Below are 25239 nucleotides of genomic sequence, written 5' to 3'. Positions count from 1 at the left end.
AAAGCTATTTAATCTCATATGTGCAGCTCCTGTCTTACCTGACACCCAGCATCTCTAACATTGCAAACATGAAGTTCTGAGGTAAATGTGGATCATATTAGCATTCCCTTAAATCCAAACACAACTGCATAAATCAAACCGAGGCAAGAATACAGAGTTTTCTTACCACCGAGGTCTTTCTGAGACTCAGCCGGTCAGTCCTTGCTCTAAAGTAGGCCTCATCAAATGAAGAGTGGCTTCCCTTCAGTTTCTCAGATAGGTTCCTGTACAGCCGTTTGGCAGCATTGGGAGATGATGGGGCGCTATGTTTTTTTGACTGAGAAAGATGTAAACTCTGCATTTGTTGGGTCATTTTCACACGACAGTTCCTAAGAGGAGGAAAAGATAATGTATCATTTATACAACATAATTATAAATTGACACAGAATTTTATCTTCTCTAGTAACCATCTGGAATCCTAATAAAACATTATAGCTGGAAGAGACCTTCAAAGTCATCAAACCAGCCTTCATGTTATAGATGAGAAAGCTGAAACTCAGGGAAAGGAAGAAGCTTGTTTATGGCCACATAGCTAATTACTGGCAGAAAGGAAATGATCTCAATTTACTATGTGAACATCTACATATACATACAAACATATATATATGACATGAGCCTCTGCTTCACATCTTTTTGTCTCTATCTCATTTGGAGGCAGCATCTCAATTCTATAACCCAGGAAGTTTGTTCAGTTCTTCTTGGGTATATGTAATTAGTTTCGTTCTGCTTACCTCCTTCTGGATCAGTGGTTCTCAACCTTTCTAATGCCGCGACCCTTTAATACAGTTCCTCATGTTGTGGTGACCCCCAACCATAAAATTATTTTCGTTGCTACTTCATAACTGTAATTTTGCTACTGTTATGAATCGTAATGTAAATATCTGTGTTTTCCGATGGTCTTAGGCTCTATAGCAGCGGTTCTCAACAGGTTGAGAACCGCTAGCAGGGTCGCCTAAGACCATCAGAAAACAGATATTTACATTACAATTCATTAACAGTAGCAAAATTACACTTATGAAGTAGCAACGAAAATAATTTTATGGTTGGGGGTCACCACAACATGAACTGTATTAAAGGGTCGCGGCATTAGAAAGGTTGAGAACCACTGTTCTAGATGCTATTCTCTGTTTGGCTGTAAAAGAAAATGTGGTATTCCCTGCAGAGTCCCATTCTCTCGAGGTTTTAATTATGCCTGGTTTTTTGAGATCTGGTGAACCAACTCAGTGCCCAGAGGTTTGGGGATTTATCCCATAGGCTGGTCCCTGCTCACCCCAGATACTACTCACTACCAGCATTTTCTAAGTAGTACTTGACTGCTGTTCCACAAATCTCTACACAGGTCCCAATGTCGTACTTGAAGTCAGTTTCCAGGTGAGCCAAGCCATTTCAAAAACCACCCACCATTATGTTGGATACTGCTATTGAAATGTCTGTGCTACCAAGGCTAAGGCTGCTGGCATGCATACACATATTGGATGAGTAAATACATAAATGAAATTACTAGTCAAGGCAGTGATATGTAAAGTGTCCCCACCCCTTATGCAGCCTTGGTGCATTGGGCCCGGGTCTATCTAGAGTATGCTGCTGTATTCCCACCACCTCCCTTCAAATCTCCAGTCCTTGAATTTTTATAGCCTTATGGATCCTACGATATAGTAACATATAGAACCTCTTTTATTGAACTGTTCACAGGACTGACTTTAATGATTTCCCAATTCCTACAGGATGAAATCTAAATTCTCTAACCTCATATATACTGCTTCTCTCTCAAGCATCATCTCCTACTATACCTCTACAAAATAACAGCTGCCATGAACTACCCTATACTTTAAACTGTTTACATGATCTCATCAAATCCTCACAACTAAAATATGTTGATGTTATTATTCCTATTTTATAAATGATAAAAATGAGATTCAGACATGTTAAGTAACTTGCCCAAGTTCACATAGTACGTAGAAGAGTAATAATTCATAACCTAATATGTATTATGTTCTTTTTACCCTGAGGAAGGCACATTTTAGGTGCTAGGGATATAGAAGATTAATAGATATCTTAGAATAAATGAAGGCACATATGAGACTGTTACATATAATATATCAAGGGGATACCCAGAAAGCTATTTTCCTCCTCATGCCTCTGAATTGGGTTCCATGTCTACTAGTACCAACTAACCTTGATTAACTTACACTTTCACAAATGAAGGTCCATCTTTGCTACATTGTTAAGTGTCTTTAGGCACTTTTTATGTCTTGCTTGCATTTCCTCCAACACAAAAAGACTTCCTAGTACCTTCTAAGTTCTAAGGTGGCCAGACCTATTCAGAATTAGTCATGCCCAGTCTTACCTAATAATCTCATTTAAATTTGGGAGGATGATATAAAGCACTGTCTGTAGTGTGTATGTATGTGCGAATGTGTTTTCATAAATCTTGAATAATCTTTTAATTTACACAAAAGCAAAAATGGAAAGATTAGGTTATTTGACATCTTTTTCCATTTACAAGTCCTTTACTTTTGATTTAATAGCAACTATAGTGATTCCTCTATATCTTTTTAGTCCTACAAAAATTCCAGATTGATATGCAAGCTGGCTCACAAGGGGACTGACTTAAACTCTTTCTTTCTGCCCTCTGTCTGTAGCCTTTCCCTTCAAAATTAATGCCCCAGTTAGTGCCATCTGTCTTGTCTACATCGTTATCATTCCCAAAATAACTCTACATTTTTTTTTGTATCTGACACAGTGCCCAGGAGTCCAGTAAATAAGTTCTTTTCGATTGATCAGATTCCAGCTACTTGCTCTACAACCGATGACACCTACCCACTGGCCCCTTTTGTCTTTGCTCATGTCCCATCTGTTCTTTTTAGTCAAAATAGATTTACTTTCTCTGTCTCTTTGACTTCCTTATCATACTCCCCAGCTGTCCCTTCCTTCCAGGCTATCCTTCAGCATATTTTTATTCTTCTAGATGTTATCTGTTATTATGTATTTTTCTTCCTCTATATTTAAAATTTTGTCTGGTTAGAAATACTGAGAAAGACAACTTCCTATTATCTGTTCTCATAAACATGCATGCCCCTTTTAACTAACTGTGCTCTTAAATTTTTACCCTTATGGAAAGGAACAAGCATTTGAGAAGCATTATAGCTTTGGTTCTGATTATTTGGCAGACCCAAGCGTGAATCCTGATATTGTTATCTATAATCTATGTTACTTTGGACAGTCACATAAAAATGTAAATTACTTGAGTTTGTTTAAACACAGTAGCCACTCAATAAATAACAGCAATTATTAAAGTTACCTCAAATCTTCCCAAAAACAGAGACACCAAAGTATATTGCAACAATTTAAATAGCTTTCTTGTTTTAAACATTGTTTTGAAATCTGACTTTATGTATTATACTATTTAGTTTTTATTTTGATAGATAAGTTTAAATATTTTAATATGTGTTTTTAGTAACTTATAATAAAATAGGAAGAGCAAGTAGAACGTCATACTATTAAAGGGAAGAGAGGATTAAAGATAAAAATTATAAAACAAAGAAGTAATATATCTGTGAGCACAATACATTCACATGGTTTACTTTTTCTAATAAAAGACGAAACTGTCAATTGAGATTTTTAAAAAGCCATTTACAAGCCATGCACCTAAATAAACATTTCACAGAAAGATGATAAACAGAATAATAGTATGACAGTGGAAATAGCAAACTAAGGACCTCTAAAAATTCTCTCCTCCACAAAAGCAATGAGAACACTACTAAAATTGGTCAGAATTAACTTTTTCAGAACCATAGAAATTAACAAAAATTTTGCAGCAATCCAGGAAGTGTTTATTCAAGAAGAGTGGATAAATTCAGTAAGAATAGTAAGCTTAATGGCATTTTTACCTTGCTTAATTTCCATATTCCCCATCTCTGTGGTGGCCTTGAAGACCAACAGCCTATATTCATGGTAAAACAAAACAAAACTTTTTAAAAAGTAGCCTGGCAGCCACTGGTGGTGCAGAATGGTGATGGAGTTCCTTCAAAACCCCATTTTCAGAGAACTGTCATTATTTGACCTGTTTGGTGGTTCCTTGGAAGAGCCCACTCACAGGGCTTTTCTTTATTTGCCCTGACTTTGAGCTTACCAAGTGCAAATAACCTTTTCCTCTGGGTATCCGTAAAAAACAAACATCAGCAACTCTTTAACATCACAGCTGCCGAGGTGGTGGATAAGAGTTGGGCAAACAATAGACTAACCAAAAAGCTTAAAGGAAAAGCTTAAATGTAATGTACATGAAATACTTTGAAAAGCTCTGACACATTCCTGGGGCTCTATCAGACCTCATGCATGCCCAGGATTGGGGGCATTCTCATGAACCACCTGAGAAGGTCCTAAGCTCTCATATCTGTCTGACTTTGAGGCCCTGTGCAAGCAGGAAGTGAAGGCTAAGGCAGAGCTGTCAACTGCCTAATGAGTATTGAAGGTGTGCCCACAAATGCACACAGAGCCCCTCTGCAATGACTGGGAAACTTATTAGTTCCAGGCACTTAATATTTTTGTTCAATCATTAGCTGACACTAAACTAACCAAGAAGAGACTTAGTAACCACATATGACAATAAATACAGACTTTACAGATACTGTTCTAAAAAAAAAAGTCACTAAACAATAAACCTTGAGGGAGGGGGATAATCTGATTTCTAGAGTTGCTGCATTATGTTATTTAAGATGTGTTTTCAACAATAACAACAACAACAAAATAAGGCATGTGAAGAAACAAAATATTTTCCGTTCACAGAAAGTAAAGCAGTCATTAAGCAAGGCCAGATGCTGGATTTATTAGACAAACACTTTAAGTTTCATATCTTAAATATTTTCAAGGACCTAAAGAACCATGTCTAAAGAAATCAAGGAAATTATGAGAATGATATCTCACAAAATGTTCTAAAGAAAGATGTTTTTCTTCTAAAGAGAAGGGGACAGATATGTTGAATGAAGGTGGGCTGGTCTCTGCAACATGACTATAGGATCAGACTTTAGGATATAGTTAGCCAGGGAAAGATATTCTATGGGAAAGTTATTTCTAGTTTTATATTTTCTTTTTTTGCATCTTGATAATTTTTTTAATTCCTAGGTCTTTAACGAAAGTCATGTTAAATGTTAGAGCCTGCCCAACATTTAAGGAAGAAATAATACCAATTCTATACAAAACTCTTCCAAAAATTTGGCTTCATTTTGAGTCTACCATTGCCCTGATAGCAAAGTAAAAAAAAAAAAAACACAAAAAAAAAAAAAGGTATTTCAAGAAAAAGCTATCACCCAATGTCTCTCATGAACAGAGGGGAAAAAATCTCAACAAAACGTTAGCAAATAAAATCCAGCAATACACAAAAAGGATAATACGTCATGATCAAGCATGGTTTACTCCAGGAAAGCAAGGTTGATTTAATATTCAAACATCCATTGATGTAATCACTACATTAACACACTAAAGGAAAAAAATATGGATATCTTAATAGATGCAGAAAAGCAGCATTTGGCAATATTCAACACCCAATCATGATTAAAAAAAACAAACTTTCAGAAATAAATTCCTCAACCTGATAAAGGAAATCTACAAAAAGTTATAGTCAACACTGTATTTAATGGTTAAAGACCAAATGCTTCCTTTTGGGTCAGATTCAAGGCCAAAATGCCTACTCCTACCTTTTTCTATTGTACTGGGCATTTAGCCAGTGAAATAAGGCAAGCAAAATAAAGGAGTATAGATTGGAAAGGAAGAAGCAAGACAGTCTTCATTTGCAGATAACAGGAAAGTTTTGTAGAATAATTTAAATCTTAGGAATAAATACAACAAAATATATGCAAACCACATATACTTAAAATTACATGGCATTAATGAGTGAAATTAAAGAATACCTAAATAAATGGAGAGATATACCTTGTTCATGCATTGGATCAGAAGAATTAGTAGTATTAGCATGCAAAAAAGAATTAAAACCTTTCCTCAGACTATTCCAAAAAAATTCAAGAGGAAGGCACACTTCCAAGCTCTTTCTATGAAGACAACATTACCCTAATCCCCAAACCAGATAAAGACACCACAAAGAAAGATAATAGACCAATATGCCTGATAAACATAGATGCTAAAATCCTCAACAAAATTCTAGCAAATTGGATCCAGCATTACATTACAAAGATCATACACCATGACCAAGAGGGATTTATTCCAGGGATGCAAGGATGGTACAATATCCGAAAATCAATAAACGTAATACATCACATCAATTGATGCAGAAAAAGCATTTGACAAAATCCAACACCCATTCCTGATAAAATCTCTAAGCAAAATGGGAATAGAGGGATCATACTTCAACATAATAAAAGCCTTATATGACAAACCTACAGCCAACATCATACTCAATGGGCAAAAACTAAAACCATTTCCTCTAAGAATAGGAACAAGATAGGGATGCCCATTTTTACCACTCCTGCTCAGCATAGTACTGGAAGTGCTAGCCATAGTGATCAGACCAGAAGAAGAAATAAAAAGGCATTCAAACTGGAAAAGAAGTAAAACTGTCATTATTTGCAGGTGACATGATGTTGTACATAGAAAATCCTAAAGACTCCATCAAAAAACCCAAGACTTAATAAATGAATTTGGCAATGTAGCAGGATACAAAATTAACACCCAGAAATCTATGGCTTTTTTATATACCATAATGAACTCACAGAAAGAGAAACTAAAAAAATATTATTTAACATTGCACCAAAAAAAATTAAGATAACTAGGAATAAACTTAACTGAGGAGGTAAAAGACCTGTACTAGGAAAACTATGGGACGTGCAAAATAAGGGATAGAGGAAGGCATAAACAAATGAAAGAATATATTGTATTCATGGCTTGGTAGAATCAACAGCATTAAAATGTCCATACTACCCAAAGCAATTTATAGATTCAGTGCAATCCCTATTAAAATACCAATGGCATATTTCATAGACCTAGAACAAATTCTCCAAAAATTAATATGGAATAAAAAAACAACAACCCGAATAGCCGCAGCAATCCTGAGAAGGAAGAACAAAGTTGGAGGGATCACAATACCAGATATCAAGCTATATTACAAAGCTCCTATTCTCAAAACTGCCTGGTACTGGCACAAAAACAGACATATAGACCAATGGAACAAAACAGAGAACCCAGAAATGGACCCAAACCATTAAGCTCAATTAATATTTGACCAAGGAGGCAAGAGCATACAATGGAGTCAAGACAGTCTCTTTAATAAATGGTGTTGGGAAAATTGGACAGATACATGCAAAAAAATGAAACTAGAACACCAACTTACACCATACACAAAAATAAACTCAAAATAGATAGAGTTAAACATACATAAGACGGGAAACCATAAAAATCTTAGAAGAATCCATAGGCAGCAAAATATCAGACATATATGTCATAGCAATATCTTTTTGCTGAATCACCTCCTAGGACAGTGGAAACTAAGGACAAAATAAACAAATGGGACTATATCAAAATAATAAGCTTCTGCACAGCAAAATAAACCAACAAAACAACAAGAAAGTCCACTGCATGGGAGAACACATTTGCCAATGTTATCTCTGATAAGGGTTTAATCTCCAATATTTACAGGGAACTCATACATACAACTTAACAAAAGGAAGATAAACAATCCAATCAAAAAATGGGCAAAGGACCTAAATAGACACTTATCGAAAGAACATACAGAAGGCCAAGAGACATGAAAACATGCTCACAGTCACTAATCATCTGAGAGATGCAAATCAAAACATCAAGAGGTACCATCTCACACCTATCAGAATGGCTATCATCAACAAAGGACAAGTGCTGGCGAGGATTGGAGAAAAAGGAATCCTCGTGCACTGCTTGTGGGGATGCAGACTGGTACAGCCACTGTGGAAAACAGTATGGAGTTTCCTCAAAAAATTAAAAAATGGAACTCCCATTTGACCCAGTAATTCTACTTCTAGGAGTATATCCCAAGGAATCAGAAACCAACCAGAAAGGATATATGCACCCCTATGTTCATAGCAGCACAATTTACAATAGCTAAGATTTGGAAACAGCCTAAGTGCCCATCAGCAGATGAGTGGATTCAAAAACTGTGGTATAGGGAGGAACCAAGATGGCGGCATATGCAAACACCTATACTTGCTGCCTCACAAAAACATAAAAATTACAACTAAAAGACAGAACAACTATCATCCAGAACTGCAGGAAAGCTGGCTGAGTGGAAGTTCTACAACTAGAGAGGTGAAGAAAGCACATTGAGACTGATAGGAGGCGTGGAGGCACAGAACGGGCTGGCACCTAGGTGTGTTGCTTTTTTAATCGGGAGGGAGATACAAGCTCCAGCTTGCTCTGAACTCCAGTTCCGGGTGAGACTCTGGGGGACCTAGTCACATCCAGGGAGAAACTGGACTGTCTGACATTGGGAGAGGAATGTGAGGGTGGCTTTCTTTCAGACAGAGGTGCACGCAGTGATCATTGTTTCTGCGTTAGGACCTCTCCAGTGCAGGGCTGACTGGCATCCATTGTTGTTTGCTCTGCCCTGGTGATTACCTGAGACCCCACCCCACCCAATTTACAACCCCACCCAAGCTGTGCGCAGCGGCTTTTGCATATGAATGGCCTTCCCTTTCTCAGCTTAAAACCTGTCAAACAGGCAGCAGCTGGGTCAGGGAGCCCCAAAGCAATCAATCTGGCAGCAGCAGCCTGCCTTGCTACACAGCTGGGCCTTGTCTGGGCACCTCCAAACCTGACACAAAGAGGAGGAATCTGCAGATATCTCTGTAGCTCCTGCTTGGAGGCCCCTGCCAATGGCTGACTTTGTACCTCCTTGGAGATCAAAGAGCCAGTATACCCAGTGGTCAGTGTGAGACCACATCAGATTACAACTCTTCACATTTAAAGTGGCACACTCAAGGGGTAGACTCAGCACCAAAGCCCCACTGAAGCAAGTCCTGCCCCATAAGGGTGTCTCCTGCACAGCAGCTCTTCCCTTGTAGACACAGCTGGTCCTCACAGCCAATTGGCCTGGAGGTCAATTCCCCCCAGTGATACCAACAGCAATCAAGGCTTCACTACAACAAGACTGTCCCCACAGTCCACAAAGGGGTGCACCAAGAGTGTCCACCTCAGGTGACCGGGGAGGCTGAACCACTGGGCCCTATAGGACACCTACCACACAAGGCCATTCTGTCAACTCAAGGAGACTTAGCAGCTACCCAATACATAGAAACAAACACAGGGAAGTGGCCAAAATGTGAAGACAAAGAAACTTCTCACAAATGAAAGAAATGGATGAAAGCAAAATAATACTGGATACAGAGTTCAAAACCACAGTCATAAGGTTACTCAAGAATCTTCTAGAAACCTCCAAGGAACTTAGTGAGACCTTCAAGGATCTTAGTGAGAATGCCAAAAAAAAAAAAAAAAAAAAAAAAGAAAAGGACCAGTCAGAAATTAAGCATACACTGACTGAAATAAAGAATAATATACAGAGATTCAACAGTAGACTAGAGGATCCCAAGAATCAAGTCAAAGATTTGAAATACGAGGAAGTAAAAAACACCCAACCGGAAGACCAAAAAGAAAAAAGAATCCCAAAATATGAAGATAATGTAAGGAGCCTCTGGGACAACTTTAAGTGTACCAACATCCGAATTATGGGGGTTCCAGAAGAAGAGAGAGAGCAAGATACTGAAAACCTATTTGAAGAAATAATGACAGAAAACTTCCCCTACCTTGTGAAAGAAATAGACTTACAAGTCCAGGAAGCATGGAGAACCCTAAACAAGAGGAATCCAAAGAGGACCACACCAAGACACATCATAATTAAAATGCCAAGGGCAAAAGACAGAATCTTAAAAGCAGCAAGAGAAAAACAGTTAGTTACCTACAAGGGAGTACCCACACAACTGTCATTGGATTTCTCAGCAGGCCAGAAGGGAGTGGCAAGAAATATTCAAAGTGATGAATAGCAAGAACCTACAACCAACATTTCTCTACCCAGCAAAGCTATCATTTAGAATTGAAGGTCAGATAAAGAGCTTCACAGACAAGAAAAAGCTAAAGGAGTTCACCACCACCAAACCAGTATTATATGGAATGCTGAAGGGTATTCTTTAAGAAGAGGAAGAAGAAAAAGGTAAAGATAAAAAAGTATGAACAACAAAGTGACAACAAATACATATCTATCAACAAGTGAATCTAAAAATCAAATGAATAAAAAATCTGATGAACAGAACAAACTGGTGAATGTAATAGAATCGGGCATGGAAAGGGAGCGGGCTGACAATTCTGGGGGTGGGGAAAAGGGATGGGGGGGTACGGGAAGAGATTGGACAAAGAGCTTACATCTATGGACGAGGACAGTGAGGCGGGGGGAGACAAGGGCCTGGGGTGGGGTGGGAACTGGGTGGAGGGGAGCTATGGGTGAAAAAAGAGGAACATCTGTAATAATCTGAACAATGAAGATTAATTTTTAAAAAACTGCGGTACATCTATGCAATGGAATACTATGCTGCTGTAAAAAAGAAGGAACTCTTAACCATTTGCAACAGCATGGATGGACCTGGAAAGCATTATGCTAAGCGAAATAAGCCAATTGGAGAAAGATAAATATCACATAATCTCACTCATTTGTGGAATATAATGAACAAAATAAACTGGTGAACAAAAATAGATCCAGAGACACAGAAGCATCAAACAGACTGTTCAACCTCAGAGGGAAGGTGCGGGGGGTAGGGGGGAGGTAAGAGAGCAACCAAAGGACTTGTATGCATGCATATAAGCATAATCCATGGACACAGACGTGATGGGGGGGGGTTGGGGGGGGATGGTGAGGGCATGTTCTGGGGGGTGAGAGTGGCTGGGGAGAGGTCAATGGGGAAAAAAGGAGACATGTAATGCTTTAAACAATAAAGAATTTTTTAAAAAAGAGCTAGTATGGTTAAGTTGTTAATTCTTTCAAATTGAGAGTCAATGCAATTTCAATAAAAATTCTAGCAGGATTTTTTTTTTTAATTACCGTATTTTCTGGCGTATAATACGACTTTTTAACCCAGGAAAATCTTCTATACGCCCAGTCATCTTATACGCCAGAAAATACGGTAAGCTGATTTTAAAATTTTTATAAAAATAGGAAGTATCTAAAATTTTTAGTCAAAACAACTTTGGGGAAAAAAAGAACAAAGTTGAAGACTTGCATTACCTAACTTCAAGACCAGCTTTAAAGCTATAGAGATCAAGACATGCTATATTAGTGTAAAGATAGCAATAGAGATAAAGACAGTGACATAAAGTTAGATGAAGGAAACAGAGCCCAGAAATAGCCTGCACATAGATGATCCACTGGTTTTTGACAGAGGTGTCAAGGTAATTCAATAGGGAAAAATAATTTTTTCAACAAGTAGTGGTGGAACATTAGGACATTTATATGCAACCCTCTCCTCATTCCCCCTCCCCCCCAAAAAAAATCCTCAACCACTACCTTACATCACGTATAAAAATTAATTTGAAATGAAAATAACTGCAAAAGCTAAAACTATACAACTTCTAGGAAAAACATAGAATACCTTTGTGAACTTGAATAAGAATGATGTCTTAGAGGAGGCACAAAAAGCATAAATTAGAAAATAGATAAATAGGACTTTACGAAAATTAAGTATTTTGTTCTTTGATCTCAGCTACCCTGTTGGAAGACTTGAATACACCTGGAGCCAAGCTGTAAGGAAAGAGTGATAGTATCCTGGAGCAGCAGTCGCCAACCTTTCGGACCTCACAGACCACCAGTGGTCCAAGGACCACCGGTTGGCGACCGCTGTCCTGGAGAATCCAAGTCCAAAATGGCAACATAACCTGTGGAGTGTGGAGCCTCCTCAGGTTTACTTCAAAACCACCTGGTCCGAGGGCCTTGGCTGCTTGCTCAGATAGAAAGCAAGCCTCGGCTGCTGCCCTCATCCTTTCTCCTACCACCACCAGCTGTTCAAGGGAATAAAAAATGGCCTCCATCATGATTGTGGTGACAGTAGCTCTGACCCAGCCAGACCCATGGAGGGAGGCTCCCGCTTCACTAATGGCTACCCTGAGGGACTGGGTAACATGATCTAGAAATGGGAAAAACTGGACCAATAAGAGACAGGAGACTGGAAGTAGCCAAGAGGTAATTCTTCATTCCTCTCCTGTGGACTGTTTTGAGGGCTTCTTGGAAGCAATTACATACGGACAACCAGATGTGTTTGCTTGTGAAGACTTGCTAATTCATTGCACTTAAGCCTATACTTATTTTTCCTCCTTCCTTCACTCATTTCCCCTTTTCCTTCACTCCTGATGCCCTGAAGTTGTATATCCCTATAAACAATAGAACATTCGCAATCAGCTTTGCCTCTGGCTTTGTTTTCACAGGCTAAGATAAATCTAATAAAACCATTTGAGAAAGTCAGATAATTACTATATTCTCATTTTACAAACAAGGAAACTGAGGTTCAGGGGGATTAGGTAACATGTCCAAGATCTTATAGGTAGTAAATAGAGGAGGCAGGATTTGAACTCTGACTTCAAAGCCCATGCTCTCAGCAACTCTGATGTTATTCTGCCTGAGGGTCTTGCTGTCTGTCAGTTTCTTCTTCTAGACCTTGATTCTGAAGACAAGATCTTGCCCTCATGAGTTCTGGCATGTCCAAGGTCCCTGTTTCATAGAGATTACTTGTGGAACTTTCTCATTGCATTTGTACTGTGGAAAATGATCTGACCCAGTTTGGAGGAGGAGCTGTTGTAAGACAAAGCATATTAAAAACAGGAGCTCTGGGCACTTTTGACAGCTGGGTAGACAGATACATTCAGTGAAGTAGACATTCTGACTGGGACAAGATTGCTTTTCAGGCTGTGGTATGAACTAGGGACCTTCAGACTTCAACCTGCCTGTGACTACACAGAAAAGAAAGCATGACTCCTCCATCTAACTCCCCCCCTGCTGTTAATATGACAGATATGTCTTTGATTGCTAGAGGGTGGCCAATGCTATTACACTGATATACAACAGGTGGAAGCATCCTTTCAGGTTCCTGTGCATTTAAAAATATTATGTATTCAGTTATTCAGTGACAACTTTTGAAAAGTCACTGACTTCACAGCAAGAAAACTAGATTTTGAAGTTTGAAAGCATGTTTATGAGGAAGAAAGTAGAAAGAATTAATACTTTATAGGTCAATAAACTCTTATGGATGTTCTACTTTGTAACTTACATATCCTATATAGACCCTGGGGATTCAAAGGTGAATGAGATAGGATTCCTCATAGTATGACAAACTGTCTTAGTTTGCCCAGGACTGAGGGGATTCCCAGAATGCAGAACTTATAGTGCAAAAACTGGGAAAGTCCTGGACAAATTGAAACAAATTGATTATGCAACCTTGCCCCAGGAGCTCATAGGATAAAGGGGAAGACAGTTATTCAAGTGTCGCTATGAAATAGTGTGACATGTACAGTTATGGAGTAACTAGAGGCCCAGTGCACAAAATTTGTGCACTGGGGTGTGTGTGTGGGGGGGTCCCTCAGCCCAGCCTGCCCCCTCTCACAGTCCCGGAGCCCTCAGGGGATATCCTACTGATGGCTTAAGTAGGGAGTCCTACTGACGGCTCCCATGGGGAGCGGGCCTAAGCCATGGTCTGACCTCCCTCTGTGGGAGGTGATTGGGCTGATCAGGGGAAGGCACCACCCACATCACCCTGTGACTGCTGCCACTGTCAGCCACCACAGCTGCCAAGGTGTTTTCATCAATGCGGACTCCAGTCCCTTCACCATGAAAAAATGACAACTTTCTTTAGGCATTTTCAAGATGTGTCTTTCATAGGATATGACATTTCTTTTTTTTTTTTAATCCTCACCTGAGGATATGTTTCCATTGATTTTTAGAGAGCACGGAAGAGAGAGGGAAAGACAGAGAGAAACATCAATGTGAGAGGGACACTTCGATTGGTTGCCTCCTGCATGAGTCCTGACCTGGGCCCCGGCCAGGGAGGAGCCTGCAACCTAGGTACATGCTCTTGATCAGAATCGAACCCAGACCCTGTGGTCAGCAGGCCAAGGCTCTATCCACTGAGCCAAACTGGCTAGGGCAGAATATGACATTTCTTAGCCCCTCCAGTAGCAGAACTTCCTTTTTTCCTCCAGGAGTGAGGTGGAAAAACCCTAGATCACCTTCTTGGATTCTTATTACCCAAATTACCAAGAACATTGCGAGTGGCGGCGTACAGGGAGCTTAGCCAATGAGCAGTCAGAAAAGGTGTTTCCTCTGCAGCTCACACGCAAAGGCCCCCCCTGTGTGTGTCCGCTGGGGTGGGGGTATGCTCTGAGCCGCACCAGTTGTGACTGTAAAGGCGTCCCGGACAAATTTGCATATTACCTCTTTATATATATATAGATAATAATAGCTTTTACATCTATAGCACTCTATGTGAGCCAGGAACTATTTAGAATAATGCCTTTATGTGTATTGGCTCCCAGCATCCCATTATAGCCCTGTGAAGGAAGGACTACTGTTATCCCCATTTTACATAGTTAGAAATTGAGGCATGGTAGAGGGCAGATTTGGTACAGGAAATATGGGTCTAGGTCTGAGATCTTAACCTTTAAACACTGCTCTCAAATGCCTAAGGCAAAGAAGTAGCACGTAGGGATGAGTGATTAACTTTGTGGGTAACAGAGCTGGTTATGGGAGAAGGGGGTGTGAGGAAATGAGTTAGAGAAGGTGGTCCCTGAGCAGGATTTGGAATAGGAAGTGAGGAATCAATTAGCAGGAAGGAAAGAAAAAGGCATCCAGGTACAACATCTTAGGTGAGGACATAGAGATGTGAAATGCCATTGTGTGGCTGGTAGGTCAGTGTCCACAGTGGTGCGTTTCATCCACCATTCCAAGACCTTGGGAAAGCAGCCTGGAGAGGTCGCAGGGCCTGGCCATCAAACTTTGTATGAATGAATAATATAGACTTCCGCCGGTTCACAAAAGGGAAGCACTAGGGAACTTTAAGCAAAATCTGAGATAATCATTTTCAGAGAATTACTCTGATAGCACCTGGTGGGTTATTTGAACGGGAGGTGGGTATAGTGGAACCAGTGATGTTTCAGCCAAGTGTGAAGCTCTTGAAAAAGTCCCTGTGACTTCAAATGCAGCATATGACAATGGGGATAGAGAGGGTGGAACAGATTTTTAAAAAGGAAAGAAGCAAAAAGGACCAAATTTGGTTAGTGATTGAATGGAGGGGCTAAAGGAGTCAGGGAATCTGAAAATAACTTCTGTGAGTTTTGCTTGGTTGACAGGTGCATAATGTTCCACCAATAATTAAAAGCGGGGGTGGGTGGGGGGGAAAGAATATAGGAGGCAGAGAGGATTTAAAAGGGGAAAGATAGTGAGTTCAGCTTTCCCTAGTGTGACTCTCATTTAGATGGTATTGTCTAATCCAAGTATTCCATAAAAAGAAGGAGTTTGCTTGTTCTACAGGCTACTTAGTTTTCTGATTAAGAGTGAAACAATTATGAGGGTAGTTCTTGGAGAAAGTTATGAAATAAATAGGAAGCAATAGAATTAATATAATATTAATGCAACATTGGGTTTCCGCTGAGATGGAAACATTTTAATACATTCATTTATGGTAAGGCATCAGTGGCTTAATTATTTTTTCTCCTAAGAATATTTGTACTTTATAAAAGACAGCAGTACTTAAGTGAATTCCTGATGAAAGAATTTCGGGTACCTTAATCCTAGAAATGGGGCAATTTCTTCCTCTCATTCTCTCTCTCTCTCTCTCTCTCTCATGCTGTCTAGAACTCTTCATATCATAGTGCATTTATATCTGTAATTCCATGTATAAGGGTATGGGGGTAATTTGAAAAACTGAAAGTAGTCATAAGTTCTAGACATGAATTCTACTCATTCATGAACTAAGCCCCAGATATTTGCATGTTTGTTGCAAAACATTTAAGATCTTTTGGATCTTGGCATCATGAGGATAGAAAATCAGTTATTATTGATCAATATTGAAAAATTATCTACATGACTTATTTGTTTGAATTTGAAGCTATTTTAATGCTATTTTCCAGCTCTGTTCTCCCCTTCTAATCCTTTACGTGTGATCATGCTTCTTTCAGTGTGCTGTATATCCCTTGCATGGGGAAGGGGCATGCCTCTCCTCTTCCCCACATACCCACTCATCTGTGGGTTTCTGATGCATGGTCTCAGTGTTTATACAATGGTCTTGGTTATCTGTTGCACCCTTTAACAAGAAAGCTTTTAAGAAGCATCTCATGGATACATTAATTGAGGTTAGCATGTCTTCTTTGAAACTATTAGGAATGGAGGTCCAGGGAGAATAAGACCATCTTCCAAAGACACAGGCTGCTATCCTGACATCTCTAGCCACTAGAAAACTATCTCCTTCCTGTTAGAATGTCAAAGCATGGGAGAATCACCCTGCTCTTGTGATGGAGTGGCCTGAGGTTACTTTCTACTAGGCAAAACATCACCCATCTCTCAGATTTCCTAGCTTTGGTTTTTATTTAGAGAAGCATGCTGCTCACTGTTCCAACATCATCCATCTTTGTCAGCATCCAATACCACAACTTCATCGAATGGCCAGTGATATATTGCAGATAGAGTGCACCAAAGACATTAAACCATGTATGACATTTATATGGACTCTGAGCCCACCAGAGATGGATTGATGCTGCCATAAAGTCTTGTAGTAGCCAAGCAAACAAAAGACTAAGGAGATGTGGTGGTGGTGGTGGTGGTAGGAAAGCAATAGCTTCTCCATTCAGACTCCCCTCTATAGAGGTTGGCTTACATCTGACTTAGGAAATGAAGAGGATCAAGTGAAAATAGGGGCTTGGGGGGCCCCAAATAGGAAAAAACAACCTTGATTATCAGTGGTACTTCTAGCAGCCTTGGCTGGGCTAATGACCAGCACAGGTAATGGGACACTTGGAACAACCCACTTCGAACCTAGTGCACACTGGCTACCATATATGTTCATGGATTGAAGAAAGGATTTAAGGAACATGGGTGCAGAAGTGCAGTGGGTCAAGGGAGGCTTGGCATGCAGCATGTCCACTGTATCCCCTTGGCAGGTATCCTCAACATCACAGTCATTATGTCATTTATGGGCAAGCTGACCCAGGATGGACAGAAGGCTGCCTTCTACTCTGTCCTGGCTGCAAGCTGCATTACAGATAGCAATATGTCTGGGTTTGTACCCACGATTATCAGCATGATGGGATCCATCTTTACCTGATCCAACAGGTATTTTGTAGGTACTCAGGCATCCGCTTAGAAAATGATCTTATGCAACGAGAGAGTAATTTATTTTTCATAGCTAATGCTAATCGGTTATGCAAGCACATAATGTCTTTAAGCTTGCTGCAAACAAAATGCTCAGTGATCAGAAGTGGGGGCTTCCTCACCCCCAACCTTGCCTCTCCACATGGACGTGTGTGCAGTGTTATGGACCACTCTGTGCTCATGTGCATTCTTCATGGACCACCTGCAGCTAAGTTCAGAAGATGCAAATTTTTTATACCATGAAACCGCAGCAACATATACACATTTAAAAATTAACCAGTGACTAAGAAAGCCCACATTCACACGGAGAAAGACAACAATAAATTTGACTTACCAGTTTAGGTTGTTCGAGGCAGCAGAGGAGCAAGTTGCTGGTGATTGTCCAGTGCTTTCATTCAATAAATCACATTGACTTTGCCTTCTCCTGTGGCTCAGCCTCTGCACAAAGCAAGCGAACCTCCTTCCTATTCTGTGTAAGGAATAAAATGTGAACAGGATCACTACAGGCAAGAGCTGAAGTCCATGATCACTAAGCTACTCTTAGTGCGAAATGAAAGAGCAAATGATGCACAGAGAGAGGAGGGGAGAGGGAGACAGCTTGGCTCAGAAACTAAATGTATTTCGGGACTGCAGCCTCGGGAAGGCTTGATTTCTCAAGCTCTTGTGCATGTAGTAAAAGGATGACATGCCTTCAGTGTGTCTTAGTCTATTGTATCTGGGTGGTTCTTTAGGAACAGAATGCAGGGACAACAAGCTTCATGGCAAATAAGACTGAGTAGGAACCAGCTGTCACTCAAGGATGAGCTGTGGGGCAGCGAGGCAGCCAGTTAGCTTTGCACTACATCAATTGCAGGGAAAGAAATACCGGCTGGCTTTCGAGAGCCTGTCCAGCAATCGGACTGCAAGTGAACTGCAGCTCTCTGGGGCCAGTCACCCCCTTATTCGCACAGCTGCCAGACTAGAAGCACCCAAGTGGCAGCCAAACCCCCACCTCAAGGCCCCTGTGCAATCCTTGACCAGCTCCCGCAGAAGCAAGGGACAGCTTAAGAAAGCTCCCAGTCCACTCGGGGCTACTCAACCAAGCTCGACCTTTTGTCGGAGCAGGTTCTGAGCAAGTAGTCCGCAGACAGGGGGCGTAGGATATGGAGAGCCTCAGTATGAAGAGGAAGATTCCAGCGCTTCCTACAGGCAAGCCACCTATGGGTGCACCTGGCTCCTTTCACAGCAGTACGCGTTACATGACTAAAAAGACAGAATGAATTTCCTAGAAAGCCACTAATGTAGGCATTTTTTAATGTTTCTCTCCAAAGTAAAATGGCAAGAGACTTTCACAGGCTGCTTATTGTGTTAGGGAGACATTGCAGATGGAGAGCACATATGAATACTCCCCCCCCCTCCCCCACCACGTCCCTAGCAACAGCTTTAAGACTTTCTAAAGCTCTATTCAGATCATCTCTCTCTGCCAAATGAAAGCTTAGCTGCTGGGATGACTTCAGAAATAATTTTGGACCCTTCTACTAGGTAGCGACTCTGGGCTGTTATTTATACCTGGAGTGGAATCAACTCCCCAACTTTGAATGTGACTCTGGGGATAATCAGTTTCTTGGTTATAAACAGGAGGGTGGAGCACTCATCTTTGTCCTGGTTAACTAATTAGAATCCTGGGCATGGCAGGCTGTATTCCTGAAATCTCCCCTTTTCTAGGGATAGCATCTCACCTGGCAGCTCACTGGTCCCCGCCAGGTGCTGTTCTGGAATCTGAGCAAGACCGAGTGACTCCTAAAACCCCACGTCCAAAGGAAGGGCTCAGTTTAGCTTTTCACAAGGGTCTTAACTTTTTTTCCCATTAGAAAGTCAACATCTTCCTCTCAAACACTTTTTTCTCTCTCTTTCTCTCCTTGGACTTATTCAGCATTGCTACAAATGATCAAATTTGGGACTATTCATGCCCTTGAGGTTCAGAAGGCTGTTTTTTTTGTTGTTGTTTTTTTACCCCCATCAAGAGTTAAGGAGGAGTCAGGCTACACTTTCTCAGCTTAGCCTAATGATCACCAGGTAACACTTTACCCTTATCTGTAAAAAACCTTTGACTTTAATGCAGATTTACTTAAAAGCCATCTGCTGGGGTAAGGCAGGTGACTGAGTAATTCTTCTAAGGTAAGGGGCAGCCTCACAGGGGTCAGGAGTTCATTATACTCTGCAAACCTAAGGGGACGATGCTCCCTGTAATTGCTTGTTGGAGCAAATGCTCAAGTCTGAGTCATTTTATAAGCCCTCATCCTTTGCAAAGGAGATCCATCCATTCATGCATCCGTCCATTCATTCATTCATCCACTCTTCAGACATTAAGTATTTACTAGGTTAGATACACTGAGCCAAATACTTTAATGTTACCAAAAGCCTATTGATGAAATATAAACTCTATGATATATTCTAGCAAAATTCTTCATAACCTGGCTCTGCCTACCTCTTGCCTAATTTCTTGCTGCCCCTCTTACTTAACCTCCATGCTGTCTCTTTGAATGCCTTTCAGTTCCTTGGATACACCATACTCCCCTAACTCTAAATTTCCGAATATGAGATTCTTCTTCCTGAATGCTCTGTTCCTTTTGTCCAACTAACTCAAGTGCAGCCTTGGAGTCTTGGCTTAAACATCACCTCTCAGGGATATTTTCCTAGCCCTTGGGCTGTGACGTTCCCTGCTTTGGGGTCCTACAGCACCTTATACCTCCCCATCATTATTTTGTTGCAACAAAATACTGTAAGAGTTTTTTTGACACTGTAAGAGTTCAAGTGCAAAGTCCCTCATTCACAGCTCTGTTTCCATGCCTCGCAGAGTTCCTGGCACACAGAACGCATTCAATAAATATTTAATGACTGTTTTGTTGAAGTGCTTAGCATGTATTTGTTGAATGAACCAACCACCTCAAAGAATAAATGGAGTCTGAGAATTGAAAGGAACCCTAAAGTTCACTGAGTACATCTAATTTCTCTTGCCAAGTGGCCATCCGTTGGAGGCTTGCCTGGTCTGATTATTCCTTCTTGATTAACCATACTGATTACACACTTGCTTGTCCCCCACCTCCCAGCACTTTTACAGCATGTTCTTGTTTTTTGTTCTCCAGCTGTTTCCTGGAGTCTGTCTCATTTCTTACAAACTGATTTTCTCCACAATTCCTAGCATAAGCCTGCAATTATTTGATGCCTGATTCATTCGACAGCAAACATTTGAACAGGGAGTTAAGTGATCAGAGACTTGCTTTAGGAAGATTACTCTGGTATTAGGGAAAGATGGGTTCATTGGCCAGAGGGAGACAGGACTCTAATAATGACCAGAGCAGAGAGAGGATTTAAAAGCAGCCTTGCCTTTTCTTCCCCTCTACTCCCCCCCCCATCACCCCACCCTCCATATCATAACACCAGTGTTCTCCATACCCAGCACTTCCCCTTCACCTAGTTCCACCCCCCACAATTAGTTTACTTGCTTAGGTTCTTCCTGAACATGTCTCACTGACTATAGCTCCCCCGAAGAGAAGGCTTGCTTTTTAATTATTTTGTATCTTCCTCCTCCAGCCCTTAGAGTTTGTATCATGCAGATAGTAAGTGCTCAGTAAATAACAAGAAAGAAAAGCACTTGATGAAGCACTATGGTGAGGAGTGGGTACACAGAGGAATGAGGCACCTTTTCAAAGGTAAAAGAGATCCATTTCATGAGAGAGATGCAACTTATAGTACAGGACAGAATTAAATAAGTGCCATAAAAAGTACGAGCAGTGTGCTGAGGGAGCACAAAAAACGAATTCCTTCTGGGATGGTTAGGAGAGCTGCACAGAGGTGGTTGCATCTGAACTGGATGTGGAGGAACGAAGTTCTCCAGGGGTTGAAAAGAGGGAATGGAATAATGCAGAGTTCCTGGAATATTTGGGAAAGGACAGTGGTCCAGTTGAGATGGAGAAAATGGTGATGGGGATGGTGGGGCTACTGGAATCTAGATTCCAAAAGTGGGCAGGGGCTAGGCTGGGGAGTGCTCAGATGCTCTGCTGAAGAGTTCAGACTTTATCCTGTAGGTGACCGGGGTTTGAGCAGGAGAAGTCACTGTAGCTGATTAGATCTCTCTGTCCTAGCCACTGTGGACCATGAACTGAAGTGGTGAGAACCTGGAAGCAGGAAGACCTTGATGGTGAGGGCATGTAGAAATGTAAATTAGGAGGTGAACATGGGAGGTGGTCTGTGGTGCAGGTGAGAGCAGGGGAGGAAATGAGAAAGAAGCTGATTTGTAAAGTTTTAACCTGCGTGATGGCAGATGATGGTGACATCGATAGGTCCCAGTAAACAAACAGAGATCATTTAGGCAGCCATGTCATGGTCTGTACACCTTTTGAAGACAGATAAAAGAGCAGGAGGCTGAGCCCTGGAGACACGTGCATGTGCCTAATCTGCTTTGAGGAAGCCATTTAGTAGTGGCTGAAGAAGTCATTTCAGGCTGTGACAGATGAACTACCTCAAGAAACACGCAGGGCTATAGGCAGGGGGGCGGGTGTGGTTTCCTTAGAAAGGAGACTCCTGGATTAAATGTGAGGGTTTGCAGTTTCTCACCTTGGAACTGTTTAGCTCACGGGAAAGAAGCCTAGTTTGAGATGGGGTTTGAGCTTGAGTCCTCAAGCTGCCCCTCACCAGCTATGTGACCTTGGGCAAATGACTGTCTATCCTGAGGTCTCAGTTTTCCCACTTGTAAGATGAGGGAGTTGGGCCAGTGAAATTCAAAGGTTCCTTTTATTTTACTGTCCTCTGATTTGTGAAGTGCAACATTTAGAATTTCAGAAGACCTGTGATATTAGGCCAAAGCCCACCAACGACTAATGTTCGCCCTCTCCTGCAAAGTCATGCCCATATTTTGAGACTGTCCATATATCATTGCAAATGCATGTCTGCCCTGCGGTTATTTCCATGTGGTTTGTTTGTAAGACATAAATTTAAATTGATCACTTTTTGATGACCATTTTCTAACAATTTTTCACTTTTTTTTTTTTTCAGGAAAGATTTTTTTCTTAGGGGTTACCTTTTCATTGGAGTCTCAAAATTAAATTATGGGAAGAAAGCGGCAGTCCCTTACTGTGGTCAGCAGAGTCTGGCCAGCCTACTTCCGCTCCCTAATCTCCTGACCTTCCTTAGGGCGCGGCTGCTCCGTAAGGGCTCCGATTCTTTTTTCAAAAATAAAATGTGCTACTTATTGAAAGCTGCTAAAAAGAAGACAAAAAAATAGGAAAAGAAAACTATAACACCCCAGGGTGTATCTGAATATGCTTATTATGTGTGAAGTTGTTAGTAATGAATGTGAAACTCTTCCTCCTCCTCCCTCTCCATTTCTAAGCCCCAAAGAAAAAAGAAAAAGGGGTTGGGGAGGGCATGGGCTATTCAGTCCCAAAGCAGACCTTTTCAAAAGGTGCAGTCTGTTCATGGGCAGGGTATTTCTTGATTATTTTGTTTAAAGCACCAGTTGACCTTTCAAACTAAAAGTAAAGGTCCCAAAATATCCGGAGAAACCCTCTTTTGGATTTCACCCCCCTCTAAGTCTTGGAGACTAGACTCATGACATTCATAAAGACTCTTCGAAAAGAGATGGTTTGCACGACTGCTGGCGTGATTTGATGACAGAGTGTTTACGAACCATGTGAGACTTTCCAGCGGTGCATTTTTGAGAAATGGAATTCTCTTAAGGAGCTTACAAACACTTCACTGACGGCTTTCCAAGAACGGCCTCACACCGCCTCTCGGCAGCCTCTCGCTGCAGCACCGATGTGATAATCAGGGTCCCTGTTTCTGAAAAGTCTTCTTGTTCTGCCTGCCACCCTCCTTTCAGTCATCATTAGAATTCTCAAGCTATGAATCCCCTATTGTCTGTGCGAGCCTGGGATCCCCCACACCATGCCGAGGGAGGAATGTGAACCTCCTAGGTCTGGCTCTAAGTCTCAACCTTCTCCAGCAGGTCACAAAGCCCCATTTATACACAGCTCCAAAGTTTTATCATAATTCTTTATCTGCTCAGCCCCATATATCCTCTAGGGCAGTCAGGAGACATTTGGTAATGAAGCCCATTTATCCTCATTTTCTCAATTGGCACACTTAAAGTTCTAATATTTATGTTCACACTGTCCTAATTTTGTACGTCAAAGCGTACTACACGAGACAAGTAGCATTGCTGAAAGGTAACTGAACAGCACAGAACAGTCCACCAGAGTCTGATCCGTGCTGTGGTTTGTCATATTATCTACCAGTCATGACATCACAAATCATTACTTGTAATGGCCCTGTGGAAAAATAATCACAAATGTTGCCACTTATCAAACACCTCCTGTGTGCTGTGCAGCTATATCACTGAGCTCTCACACCCTACAAAGTAGAGTATCCACTTTTTATTGATGAGGGAGCTAAGGTTCAGAGAGATGAATTAACTTGTTTATGTGCACTAAGGGCCCGAGCTGAGACTCAAACCCAAATCTCTGTCTGCAAAGCTCAAGACATTTGTGCCTCTATCCTTTGCCTCTTACCAGAAATACAATTTGTGAATTGTTATAAATTACTATAAAATACATATTTTTCATTACAAGCATATGAAGAACTATGAACTTAGGGCTGTTATAATGTTTTGGCCAACACAGAGATCCGCTCTGATAAGCATTAACAATCTCTGGGCAGAGTAAGAATTTGTGGCATATATTTCACCTATCAATAGGTGGCAGTATTCACCTAAATCTCTCCAGGAGGAATTAGCACAGGTCACTTCTCCTTACAGCCATCCCCAAGGCCATCTACATTCTTTGATGCACTGGGTTTTATCATAAAGAATAGCACTTACAATAAATGGGTTGCTAACTGGATCTTGATTGTGCCTCTGTGTAGTGAGAATTGGACTGAGGAAGTGTGGGGGAGGAGGATGAGCCATTGAAGAGATGTTGGGATGACATTCATTTTGGCCATTTTCCTGGGGAGGACTTTCTTTTGCAGTTCAAAACCCAAGATGATTTTTGCATCTTCACTTTAAGAAAGTCAGATTTCTCAAATAACTTAAAATGAAATCATTAATGCTTAGGATTTGAACATTCATACATTCATAATTCAGAGGAAGAGTCTACTCAGATCAGAACAATAAAGCAATTGGCAGACTGCGTGGTTTCAACACAGTGTCAAAACCCTTTGTACAAGTAACCATCAAACTGTATGAATCTTTACCAGGAACCATGAAAACTGAAGTCAAAATGGTCAAGCTGATGAATTGAAATACTGAAGGATAAATGACTGCTGAATTTTCAGCAGACTCTTCCTCCTCTGCCTCCTATTCCTATGTATTCTCTTCTTTTTTTGTGTGTGTGAAAAAATTTAATATAAAAAATATCTCTCGTTAAATGTATTAGCACAGAATCTATTTTCTAGCCTCCAATAATAGTCTGTCTAGGAGGATATACTTTCATAAAGTCAAGAAAGCAGATGCAGTGGTAGATACAAGGATAAGCTGAAAGATTCGTAGATCTATCTTAATGTTGACCTTCCCATTTTCATTTGGGATACTTGGAACTGGTCCTTACCAATGATGACCAAGAAGCACTTAGAAATCAGATCAGATGGGGAGTCCTAACTCTCAGAACTAAGAAGTGGACTCAAGTAAGATTCTTAGGAGACCAGTTTCTCTCAAAAGAATTTAGATGGGTGAAGGTAGAAGTCTTTGGAGATTGCAATATTAATGTTCCCTTTTATGCTCCCAATAGAAGAAGCATCTTCTCTTCTCTCATTGTAGAATTTGCAACTTCCTTAGAGCAATGTGGGGCTCCAAT

At 40.8% G+C, this 25239-nt stretch overlaps 1 protein-coding gene across 1 annotated transcript in view; it reads right to left on the bottom strand.

Annotated features, from left to right (window-relative positions):
• ANKFN1 (ankyrin repeat and fibronectin type III domain containing 1) overlaps window positions 1-25239 on the bottom strand; it is a 221931-nt gene that overhangs the window by 131013 nt on the left and 65679 nt on the right. Inside the window, exons 2-3 of the mRNA XM_054709322.1 lie at window positions 17745-17879; window positions 167-368 (exon numbers count right to left, since the gene is read on the bottom strand). Coding sequence (XP_054565297.1) covers window positions 167-352 — 186 coding nt within the window. The 5' untranslated portion in view covers window positions 353-368; window positions 17745-17879. The remainder of the gene's footprint in view (window positions 1-166; window positions 369-17744; window positions 17880-25239) is intronic.

The sequence above is a fragment of the Eptesicus fuscus genome, chromosome 20, assembly GCF_027574615.1.
Source record: "Eptesicus fuscus isolate TK198812 chromosome 20, DD_ASM_mEF_20220401, whole genome shotgun sequence".
In the NCBI taxonomy this organism is placed as follows: Eukaryota; Metazoa; Chordata; class Mammalia; order Chiroptera; family Vespertilionidae; genus Eptesicus; species Eptesicus fuscus.
Note: the sequence above shows the minus strand (reverse complement) of the source record. Positions and strands in the feature narration are given on the sequence as shown.